General features: G+C 44.5%; 1 protein-coding gene across 2 annotated transcripts in view; it reads left to right on the forward strand.

Annotated features, from left to right (window-relative positions):
* znf704 (zinc finger protein 704) overlaps window positions 1-3,922 on the forward strand; it is a 44,203-nt gene extending 40,281 nt beyond the window's left edge. For both annotated transcript variants that reach the window (XM_062410126.1, XM_062410127.1), the window contains exon 9: window positions 306-3,922. In XM_062410126.1, the coding sequence (XP_062266110.1) occupies window positions 306-420 (115 nt within the window). In that variant the 3' untranslated portion in view covers window positions 421-3,922. The remainder of the gene's footprint in view (window positions 1-305) is intronic.
* Window positions 3,923-12,960: the final 9,038 nt, after the last annotated feature.

Below are 12,960 nucleotides of genomic sequence, written 5' to 3' on the forward strand. Positions count from 1 at the left end.
AAAAGAAGTCCTGATTAGGAAGCTGAGCCTGAACCTCTGATTTACTTAATCCACTTTATACGTTTTTTCAAATTGTATGATTTATGTTTTGTGTCTTATTTAATACGTCACGACACAAATGACCACGTTTGACCCTATCAGAGCTAAAGTCAACCAGAGCGTCAGTGCATTGTTCTCTACTGATAGTTGTTTAAAATTAGAAATAAAAAATATAGGCCCATTAAAGGAATAGTACAACATTTTGGGAAATATGTTTTAGTTGATTTTTACAAACAGCCGTTGTTCTCCGTGTCTCCTCTCGGCAGTCGGAAGGTGCGCGGCGAGGGGAAGAAGTGCCGCAAGGTGTACGGGATGGAGAACCGCGACATGTGGTGCACCGCCTGCCGCTGGAAAAAGGCCTGCCAGAGATTCACCGACTGAGCGTAGCCCAGCCGCCGCCACGCCACCGGGCACTGCTGCCTTTCGCCAGAGAAAACGTTGGGGGGGGGAGTGGGGGCGTCATCTTGCATGCATTTGGTTTTTCTTCAGATCTCAACCGTCCGTCAGCACACCGGCCCCGCCCCTGTACTCGACCCCCCCCCCCCCCTCTCCCACTCAGCTCCACCTGTCCATCCCAGCTGGGGAAGCAACCGCAGGACGGCGCAGGAGTCAAACTTTCACATTGCCGTCCATGATTCCCAGCACTGCCTCGCCATTTCCATCGCTCCCAGTTTGGGGGGAAAACCCCAGTGCAGCTAAACAGTGTAAAGAAAAAAATGTATCTAAAGATTTTTTTGTTTTTGTCGGGTTCAGTGTTGCATCTTTCTATGTTTTGTAAAATTCTGGTTTGTAACTGGAAAGACTTGTCAGAGGTCCAGAATAACGGCCGAGAGCTTTTTTGGTGTGTTTCGTTGAAAGAAAGAAAAACGTTTTTTATCCAAAAGAAGAATGAGTCTCTTTGCTACAGTTTTTGGAAAAATCCTTGAAACGAAACAGCGTGGAGGTGAAGCTCGCCGTTTTTTTGTTCTTCCTTAACGTGTTCATCTCTTGTTTCATTTCCGGCGTAATATTTCAGGGGGGGGGGGACATTTTTTCTCCCTGACGCCCGCTCTCCTGACAAGGCCCTGGAGGGGAATTCACAGCAGAACACTGGGGGGGGGGGCCTGATCAACAGGTGGAGAGACAGGGATATTGAGATATCGATGCAAATGATTTACGACATGATCCGCAGCAGACTCACACACACACACAAAAACAAGACGGAAATTGTTTTTTACGTCACTTTTTTACCCGGATTGATTCGTTTTCTTTGTTGTTATCAGGGACGTGATTCTAAAGAAAGCCAAAATCCAGCAGCTACAACTTGGGGTTTCTACTGTAAACAGCTCCTCTCCTTCATCACAACTTTACAACCAAAAACTCTTCATCCTGTTTTTTGAGTCCTGATACGGTGCCATGTTTACTATTGTCGATGTCGTTTTTTTTTTTTTTTCATTTTTTCTAACCGAGACTGTTGACCTACCAGCTGGCGGAGTTAAAGGACTTTCCTGAGATCAGTGGAAGCAAAAAGAAATCGGAGGCGAAAGGAAAAGATCAGCATCTCTCACCAGATCCAGAAAGACGCAGTGCCCTCCTCCTCCTCCTCCTCCTCCTCCTTGCCCAAACTTTGACACCTTCCCAAAAAGGGAACAAAATAACTCTTGTGTTTACATTTCACCACAGAGGGGCGCTCTGATCTTCTGTTAACCAGAGGGGGGAGGGCTGCAAACCAAAAGTGAGGCATTTGCACTGTACGTGCATAACGGAGCACTTGGTATCTTTGCTTAAAACCCGTGGTTACTTTTAGAGAGTTCAGATATCTTCCACTGGACTCTCTATTTCTAAAGTGACCGCTTGTACAAGGATGTCACGGCAAAAAAAAAGAAAAGAGGCCAATATGGCTTCTCCCCCTTTCTTGAACAATTCTTTGCAGAAAGAAAAGTTATAAGCACTTGATTATATGTTGTGTAATGTGCACTGCACCTTTTCTCCTGCGCTTGGCGTCCGAGTCCTGGTAACCTGTTACTGGAAGAGGTCACGAGATGGGATTGGTGGAAAGAAATGGTCGTCATCAGAATGTTTTTCATTTGAATCTGTTCATTTGATTTCTGGCTAAATGGCGGGAAATGAACCCACGAAGCCGATTAGTTTACAGATATTCACTTTGCAGCGATAGACGGACCATCTCTTATCACCGGGAGCCGCTCTATACTTAATACAACGCAGTGAACGTGAGCCTGAAACGGACCCAGCAACAGGACCGTGGTGACTTTTTTTATGTTCTCGCATTACGTGAAATGAGTTTGAGCGCACACTGATCTCGTTATCAGGATTTCTGTCACACGCAATCATTTTACACCAGAATTATTCCAAACCAACACCAGCTAATAAACTCACCCACACACGTTTTCGCCCGTTTTCACCTACAGTGATTCTGCACCTGAGAATCGTAGCTCTGTTACGTTTGCTCAACTCGTTCTGTTTTTGTCTATTTTTCTTTGTAGTCTGTCCGTGTGTGTGTATATATATATATATATATGTGTGTTCTCTCTACGCTCCAGTACCTCGGTCATTTCTTTACGAACAATACAGGTTCAATAATGTACCGTTCAACCTGAGGGAAGGGATAGGCCTTAAAGTCAAAACAAATTATTGTGCTTCTTCTTTGTCCTTGCATTGATGTTTCGGTAAGAAATATTTAGATGATCTCAAAAACGAATTTCCCATTGTATTATGTGACCGTATTATTGTTTAAGAAAAGACAAATCTATATATATATAAGAAAATAACATGTTGGAATTTAACTCAAAGCAAAAAAAAGAGGTTGATTTGGTTGTTTTTATTATTATTTTTCCATATATATATGAATATATAAACAGTTTATTCATTTTTATTTCTCATGTTCTGCTGACTTTTGGAGGGACATGTTTTCAGAGCGAGCTTGTTGTGCTCTTTTCAGCGAGTGTGCTCCCACCTGGAGTCGGAGAATTAGTTGGATTGACACCTCGGTGTGTGGTTTTGTTTTTCGCGCCCACGTGTGTGTGAGAGCTCACACACGAGTTGTGAACGTGCAGGAGCCTCAGGGCGAAGCACGCGGGCTGCCACTGAGCCCCGGTGCTCTCCTCCCACCGAGTTACACACCTTTATCAACTGGCCGGTGGCACTTTCCCTGTCTGGGTGTGTGGCAGGTCGAGTCCACCACGACGCTCCCGGCAAACCAACGCTTACGAGCTCAAGGATGTTATTGTGGGTAGAGGCCTCAGCGGCCACATGCAGCTCATGTTTGATTTCTTTTTTCTTTGTTTCTCCATGCACTTCCCACTGCTCCATGTCTGTGTTCAGACCATCTCCTCCATTGGTGCTTGGGAACATCGGGGCAGCCAATCAGATCCTGCCGGGGGGTTCTGTCCAGGAACAAGTCACCGACCGTCCAGAGGTTCAGGCAGCTAAATTCAAAAGCTCATTGTCGCGTCGATCAAATAAAATGTGACCAAAATAAGCTCAACTTCCACTTTGACATGAGATGAATCCAAATTACCTCAAAGGGACATTCGCTGCCATTTTCCTTAAACCCCGTCCATGTCCTCATAGATCGGTGAGGAGCTCTTGGATTTGTTCGTGGACGGTGACCCCGCCTGGTTGCTGTTGTTGTACTGAAAACATTCACTGCCAGTGGCACAAAGATGGCCTTAGCATGACGGTGCTTTCAGAGACGCTCCACCCGGCTCCGTCCCTGTTCTTGTACACACTGGTGCTGCGGCCTCGGCAGGGGGGAGAAATGGAGGTGCTATAGTCCCATGCAGTGCTGTTTCTCCCCGTGTGTCGTCTGATCATACTAACTCCATTTTGTACACATTATATGTTATGCTGTAGAACATGAAAATAAAAAACACCCTGCCTAAAACCTGCTGTCCCGGCACGAGTTAGTTCAGGGCAATCGCCCCGAGCCCCCTCTGTCCTTTCTCCTGCTTCCTCATCTGTTCTCATGGTTTTTGTTTCGGTGACTTGTTGCACTCTTTCCTCATGTAGGGTTCACATCTGTAGATAATCATGATCTGCAGATTTTTTATTTAGAAATTCAAAAATCCCACACAACGACAGATCATTCATGAATTGAGAATCATTGGTCGAGTGGTTTTATCTGCTTGTCCTGCAGCTTTTGACCGTTTTACACAGTCTTCATCGGTAGATTGAGTTTATCAGTTGTCATCCAATTTAAGATGATGAGCTTTCTATGGAGGAGTGTCAGGTAATAGCAACCGAGCAGATTTAATCTACTCAAGTATTAGCAAAATAGACCTAAAGCTACAGGACTTGTTCTGCAGAGCAACAAATGTCACTGTATTGGATTAACTGGATTATTACCAGATTCTAGTTATCATAGTTTGCACATGAACTAGTAAACCTGGATTTAATTTTCACTTCCTGAGAAGCAACCTGCCAAATGTATTGGATGACAAACAGAAATTTGTGTTAAATGGAAACACTCAAAACCTGTGTGAGACTTTTGGTGATGAAGAATGTAGTTCAGTCGAAAGCTCCAAAGGAAACAAGTGATAAATGGGTCCTGAGCTTTCTTTTGTCGACTTAAATCCACATTATTTTATACACTTAGTATTTTAGTAAAGTTTTAGTTTTAGTTGGTTGTCCTCAAAAGTTTCCAGAGATTAAACATTAGGTCGTTAAATCAATGTCCCAGAGTCCTGCAGGTCTTAAACTTCAACCAGCAGATGAACCCTCCAGAAGTGTTGGTTTATTCAGCCCCGAACTGGCAGCTAAAGACGGATCACGACACTTTCAAAATCATTTCTCCCAAATTACCCAAACATGCCATATGGTATCCCCCTGCAAGATCTGATTGTCTATAACTTATTCATATCTGAGCCGAGCTGAAACCTGCAGGGAGCCAGCAGCTAAACACGAACGCGGAAAACGGGCTGGCGTGATGAACATGTTCGCGCCCCAGAATTAAAACTGGCATCAAAGAATCACAACAGGCGGCCTTGTTGCTCCACTGAGGCTGATATGAATATTTAGTGCGCGAGGCCTGTTTTGTTTTCAGATGGAGGAGCAGTAACTGGTGGGGCTTCTGTTCCCTGGTGTGTTGACCCCCCCCCCCCCAACCGCTGCCTCCTATTAGAGGGCCAAGCGTTCAGCCGTGATTTATAAGTGGAATAAAATAAGAGATAGCATTGTTCTGCTTACGGATGGCATAAAAGTGAGTTATGAGGGATCCTTGACATGTACCTCCTGACACAAACACACACACACACACACACACACACACATTTTATGCCCGTGCACGCTTGTCCAACGCAGCTACCGAGCAGTGATGGCTTTCTGCTTTATGTCCCCGATCCTCGCCGAAATCAATATCTCACACATGACAAGTCTTGTTTGTGACAAGAGGCTCATTATATCCACCCTTAGATCATCTGAGTAGAGCTCCATATATGCTACAGTATGTTCAGATTAAGCTGCAGTACAGTGTATCCAAGCTATGGTTCCAGTGTATCAGTTTATCCATGTGACGTCCCTCACTTTAATATTCTCAGAATCCCTTCTTATTTCCCTCTTCGCTCCGCTCTGTCAACTCCAGGGGGGGGAAGTTAAAGTGACGGGTTGTGCCTTTAGTCAGGAGGCCCTCACACTTCTTCTCAGAGGCGAGGAAACATGTGAGCAGATAACCACAGGGTTGTTTTCCTCCCCGCTGACCTGTAGCCCCCTTCCTGGGCTCTGCAGTGACACGGGGCTGACAGCAGGGGGCGCTCTGCAGAGCCAGACATGTAATTAGACATATTTCAAATCGTGCAAAAATAATAAACAACCGTGCACCGTCGAGTACAACCAGATTAATCATAGCATTGCCTTGCATGACCGTGAGTGTCACCGTGTTATCAGTGTGTCTGTGAAATGTCCAGGTCCCAGCCAACCGTGGAGCCAGTTCCCGTGGCAACCGGGCTGAAGGGCAGGTTTATGGGTCTCTGCTCCAATCCGCTGCAAGGGGGGGAGCAGTTGTCAATTCATTCAGGAATGTGAAAGAGGGGGAGAGCGGGGTGAAATGGCCTCTGAGGTGACGTCCTCAGTCCGTGTTTCCAGGATCCGCTTCGCCCCCGTTGTGGTTTTTCTCTGGAGGAAGCAGGAGTCGTGAATGTGCCTTTATGAGAGTTTCTGGAGTGGACCTCACTCTGCTGTGTGGAGGTGTGTTGCTGTGACGTGTAGGGCCACAGCGACCATGGATGAATGTCTCTGGTGCTGGCTAGTCTGAGTTCAGCTTTTTTATTCATTTCAAAGACGGGCGATGCAAAGACATGTCCTGTGCTCTGTGCTCCGAGGCCCCTTTGGCCCCTTTGGCCCTTGTCTTGGTTCTACAGATGTTGTTTATATCAAGGGTGACTTTTCCACCCTTTGCTGTAAACCTTTATTGTTGAGCCAAACTCATGAAGATACTGTGTCTCTGTGTTCTTTTTTGTTTTCTGTCGCTTCTTTGTTTTCCCAAACATGGCTCCTCTCTCCCTTCTGTACAAGGGCTTGTAAATAAATGAACGTCCATGTGAAGAAATCCCCTTTGTCTAGAAATGTTTGGGAAATCAAGAAGGCCTCGTTCAGTTCACCGCATGTGAAACAGTCGGTGAGACGATCCTCTTTTTTTTTAGTGCGGAGCCACCAACTGGGAACCTGAAAAAGGCATCACCCGCTTTCTGTGTGATAATAACAATAAGAATAAGAATGTGTCAATAGGCGGAGGGAGAGAAGAAGAAAAACACTCTTGTATGCCTGAATTCTATTATTGGATTTGATCATTAACTAAACCATTAAGAGGAAATTATTATTTCAGGGTGTTGGTTTCCCGCGGTTCCTTCAGTTTAACTTGAATATGCAACAGAGAGAGAGAGCGTTGACCCGCCCTCTCTCTGAACTGGATCATCTCATTGGCTGTTTTATAATGTGATTACAATCATATAGACCTCAAGAACTCAATGACTGTCGCACTGGATTTTTACACTTCTTTCAAACGGTATATATACACAGTACTAAACTATATGCTCTGGTCTAACTGTATTTTGTAATACTGCATGTGCATGCAAATAAGGAAATGATGGAATACATGACTTTATATAAATGTGCTCTATTTGTGCTGTGGGGGCCACGACGGGTGGGGGTGGGGGGGGGGGTTGACAGCAGCCGGGATCGGCCTCTATTTAGTTTCCTTCAAACGCTCAAACTTATAATAATATCACTTCTCAAAGTTACATTCTCAAATACAAAACACACGAAAAAACAACATAAATAAATAAAACTAGAATAGGCTTTGATTCAAACACAACCGCCCGCTGATTGGTTCTTTTCGGACGTGACTTAGCCCTCGCTGATTCAGGCTCCTATCACATCATCCTCTTCCAGTGGTAAATTACCAGCATCAGCCTTGGGTACCAGTGCAGAGCACAACGTGGATAATCAAATACAAGTGTTACTGACCCTGTTGTGCAGTTTGTTTCTGCATTTTGCAACGATACAAGTACAACATACGTGGGAGACGAGAATTTATTCAAGCAATCTGCCAGCAGGATCCAGACGTTAGTCTTCAATTAAGAATCTGGAGCCGTTAAAGGTTTCCTGCCTGAGGATCTCGAGTGCGAGCAGGGTCGTATGAGGACAAAGGATCTGTGAGACATCGAGGAGTCAGAGCAGCTACTCAGGACATTGTGCTGTTCGAAACTTAAGATTGGTGCCAGAGAAGAAATCCTGGTCTCTCTTGTTTTCCAGCGCTGCACAAGAGGTTTCAAAGTACCTGTGACTCCCCGCTGCCACACACCAATCTGTCACATTGTCGAGTGGCGCTCTCTCACTCCTTGTTGTGTGTGTGTGAGCAGTTCGCTGGTCCTGGGAGAGTCTGGCGCTGGGCCTGTGGAAGACGGATCATTAGAGGCTGTGCGCTTCCCAGCGAGCGGTGCCTAGCGGGAGATAGGGAGAAGTCTGAAGGAGTGTAAAGTGGGATTTATTCTCCCTCCTCCTGCATCAATGACCCCGTGATAGCTCTACTGAAGACATTCTGAGAGGTGATTGGAGGAAGTTGGATTCACGTAGCTCTAGTCAAACATAAGTGATTATTCCTAAAAACACATTTAAATCAATTGGCAGCATTTGCTTCTTTTCCTCGGCTGTGGCTGCTCTCCACCCGGATGAGTCGTGTGGGCCCCACGGTATTTTAAGTTTTCTATCTCTTGAAGCCTCTAAATGTAAATGTGTCTTGTGTGTTTTTAATTCCAGACTGTGAACTAAATTGTAAGATCTGCTCAGATCGGAGACACAGCTGGGTTGTGAAATGTCTTGAAGAGGGATGATGATTTCAGGGGCAGGGCGGGGGGGTTACTGTCGCTCTCCTGAGGTTAATTTCATGAACAGGGTCAATTCATCCATTCGTGTGTTCAAGGAATACTCTGGCATTTTGGGAAAGATGCTCTTGCTTTCTTTTCAGGATTTGCTCATATTATGGTTGAATATTTTTAAATTTGGGCTATTTATATTCTCAAATGTTCAGAAAGCATACATTTCCTAACTCAATCCATTGCTGTAGCTCCTCTTTTCAGCCTCTTTCGGAAACACTTTTTTTTTTTTTTTGTCTCTACAAGGCCCCACCTCCCGATAAACTCCCATCTGCTCCCGATTGGCCCACTTGACCACTCTATTGTGACCATTAGCTTACCACTTCGTTAGAAGAGGAACCAGAGTAGGCGCTAGCCGTGCATTATGTAAATTGGGGGCACTGTGAGGTCACAATGGGCCGGACGACTGATGGGTCATTTCAGCAGCAGAGTGTTTCACCCAGACTTTAGGCTTCTTAACTTTTAAGAACTTTTACATGCACAAAAAGACCGACATAAATTTAAAAAAGCATCACATGTCTCTTTTGAGCTGTTCAAATTACATCATTACACATGTCGGATCAGAATAAATCAGAAAGTTCGTCAAATGTCAGTCAAATCCCTTTTCTTGACAGTAGGGATGACAAACAGATGTTCTCCGTTTCCTCACTAAGGCCAAACCTAATATTCCAAAACAGTTCCATAATCCCCTGAAATGAATTGTCTCCTTCAATCAGCATCGTTTACATCACAGTGCTGATCCACAAACATCATCCCTGCAGAGGAGAGCGTCTCAGTCCGCGGAAGGTTGAGGAATTATTCATCTCAAACACTGTCAGCTCCAATAGGGAGCCTTGTCTCCCCGAGCCTCTCCATGAAACGCGCCGCCTGTTTCATATTAACGCGGAGAAGATACGTCTGCGTGGGGCTTTAAAAAACGCGCCATGAGCTCCAGCACGAGTCCCGCAGGCTTCCTTCCTCTGGGTCATCGGGAGTAACGGAAATGTTTTCGTGGCCCGGGGACGAATGAGATGACGTTTATCCCTCTGTACTGAAAGGATGGAGGATAGGATACGGCTGATGGAGGAAATGAAATTAGGTCAGACACTTTTGGGAGGAGCAAGCTATTTCTAAATTGGAAAGCGCCCCCCCCCCCCCCCCCCCCCACACACACACACAAAAAACACTCCACCAGGCTATTTTTTTCCAGTCCACCTTTAAGCAAAAGCGGCTGCAACATTTATATCAGTCTGCATCATTTATCAAGTGGAATTTATTAGGAAAGCAGTTGAATATGCAACAAAAAATCTCGGCTGAAAACATTTGTTTTAATCTTTCATCTGTACCTTTTGGGCAGGAGCTGATATTACACAACACACACAACACACACACACGCACACACAGTATGAGTGGAAGAAAATCCTCTCATCGGGATGTTGTGTTGCTCAGTGCTGCTCGACATATGTCCCCGCGGCTTCCGGTCTCATCTTGCGATGATGCAACAAGTTTTCCGGTGGAAGCCGCTCGCATCTCGCCAGGCCGCTGGTGCTAATGGACAGCTCCGCCAAGGAGTTGTTCACACCAAATGTGAGCATATGTGTGTGTGCGTGTGTGTGTGTGTGTGTTAGTGCACAATATGAGACCGTAGAGTGTGTGTTTCCACTGACCACCCAAGGTATGTCCCATCTGCTCCATGTAGCATGTACACCTCCTGGTTGTCTGTTTGTGTGAGAGAAGTCTTAGCACAAAGTGTGTGTATGTGTGTTTGTTAGTGTGTGTGTGTGCATTTGCTCCTCTACTCCCTACAAAGCCTCTCAAGTCATTCCTGCACACCTTACAATGATCCAGCTGTCATACCTTGAACATTACCAGCTAGTTAATTGACATACCATAATAAATCTCCCTGTGCCGCCTCCTGCCTGCTTCATTATCATAAACACTGGAACCTGTGGAGCGTCGTTCTCCATCGCTTCAACCAAATGAAACGTTAAGTGAAGGGATTTCAAACGTTCACGATGCTAAACACGAGGTCACGTTACAGGTGGCGTAGGCCCGCTGACGACCTCCAGGCCGTGGACACGTGGTCGAGCAGTCGAGTTGAGCTGCCGATGATTCGAGGCTCCGGTGAGTCAAACTCACAGGAAGATGTATGGCATCTCAGCGGAGCGCACGGAGCCGTTTATGTGCACGGACGTGTCCCGGTCCCTGAATAATTGATGAGGCCGATCAGGAACAGCGTATGTGCTCAGGCTCCATCGGTGACCTCGCTTGATAACCATCGTTTTCAGGGCAATGAAATCAGCAGCTTCCCCTCGCTGTGAGGGCGCCGGAGGTTCAAAGTGAGGGGGGTGGGGAGGGGAGGGAGGAAAGGGGCTCGTATGGATCAGCTCTATATCAGTAAAATGGATTCTTACTCCGGACAGAGAGATTTTGGTCGGCTTAGAGAAAGCCAAAATACTGTTCAAAGTTCACAAATCTCTCTTCTGCTTTTGAGATTGACACCAATACAAACAAGTCAACTTAGCTTAGTTTGGCTTAGCAAAAAGACAGGAAGTTGCTGTAACCAGCCAATAAATAGTCTCCCCGTGAATCTACAGCATGTTTTTACACTTTTTATACTGATTTACCGTGTTTTATTGGGACTTATTAGGACAGAGCTAACAGTTTCTCCATTGTTTTTATGCTAAGCTAAGCTAACAGGATGCTTTTTGTAAGCAGCTTCACATTTTCAACATACAAACGCGAACAAAATAAAAGCCATGAGCGTTTTTCCCAAACTGTCAATAGTTTATTTAAAACATGAAAAGGAGGATGGTCAATCAGGTTTGGGACATTTCCTTGAAGTTTTTTCTTTTTTTCTTTAACCACCTGCTCTCACACCTATGAAGCCATCTTTGAACTGAATGTTCTTTCTCTGCACATTTAAAACCTGCTTCATCCTAACAGAGCAGAGTTTATATCCTGTACAGGCCTCTTGTATCTTTTATCTCGACACACCACAAAAAGCACCTGCAACATGTATCTGCTCTGTCACTGTAAACTACTGCACCAATGAAGTTGTTCACAGTATTATCAAATGAATTCTATAAATATATGAGGATTTTTCTCCAGGAGGAAAAATCGATGCCCACTGACTGTTAACTCCAGTTTCTTTTCTGAACCGGTCTCTGTGTGTAGAAGCTGCCATCGTTCCTGTTGTAAAAGGTGTTTTCTGACAAACTGCGTCCTGGTGCTGTTGTTGTTTGACTCGGTGTGTTACGGTTCAGACCGGCTCCCCAGTGATCTGTGCCACTGGAGCAACTGGTTGAATAAAGATTTTTTTGGCAGCTGTTTGTTAGATGCTGTCAATGTGTCTTTTTTCTTTTTAATCTCTGATGAGGCCGAAGAACGAAACAAATACTGAAAGGAAAATTGTGTAAATGAGAACAAATACATTTACTCAAGTACTGGAGGACAAATTTGACTTTTACTTTATTATCTATGTTGTACCTCGTCACCTCGGCGTATTTAATGCACTACATCAACATGAGCATAACTTTTCAAATTCAGACTTTACATTAAATTTAATATTACAAATGAGACTCTAAATCTAAAGTAAACTTAAGCGTTTAAACGCTGTTGACGCACTAATGCATAATTAATAATAAACGAATAACATAACATTTATGAATATATCACTTGGAGCTCAGAGCTATGTATCCTGATCAAACTTAACTAAATATGTCTTACATATTTTTATTGCAAGACCTTAAGTTGTAGAGTATTTTACTCTAAATATAGTATTTCTAATTTGAATGCTCTCGCCAACTCAGTCTGTTCTATATTAAAGATGAAGGAAAACCAGTTTGAGTTAAACAGTAGAGTGTGGTCCTAATAAGGATGTAATTCATGGGAACATTAAAAAGCTTCTCACATGTAGTTATGGGTCAAAGGCCTTCAGTCCCGCCCCTCTTTATTTCAAAAACGTATTTTTCTCATGCTAGATCAACAAATCCAATTCTTCCCACCCAAACACAGTGAATCTAAACTGAAACATGCTGCCTCCACACCCTCTTCTTTTATAGTGTGTTTGTCTGTTGTTGACATGGATTGTTCATGATTAAATGAGCAACAAACAGAGTAAACAAACCTCAGTTAATGTGCTTCATCCGCTCGGTTTGGGTGTGGTGAGATCACACGTGATAAGAAGCCGCACAAACAATCATCAGGTCCAGATTTAAATCCTGATTAGAGCACGGAAACATGACATGTCGCTTTTCTCCTGCCCACTTCAGAGAGTCCACACAGAGATAGCACACAGACACACAAACACAAACGCACACACATAGAGAAATTCCTCATGTGAAATAACCCTAACTGTCTGAACTCTGGAAGAAGCTGTGTTTATGTTGGACTCTAACTGGACTTAACTCTGAGTTCCTCTTTAGTAATAGTAGTAGTCGCCTTCTAGAGGAATCTTCTAAATATAACAGAGCAGCCACCAGCTCATAACTCAGTCTGTTCACTTTTGATTCAGAGACTAATAGTCATCATGTGCAGCTTCTGATCTTGGCTGCCCTCTTGTGTTCATATAAGA

Source organism: Platichthys flesus, chromosome 17, assembly GCF_949316205.1.
Source record: "Platichthys flesus chromosome 17, fPlaFle2.1, whole genome shotgun sequence".
Classification (NCBI taxonomy): Eukaryota; Metazoa; Chordata; class Actinopteri; order Pleuronectiformes; family Pleuronectidae; genus Platichthys; species Platichthys flesus.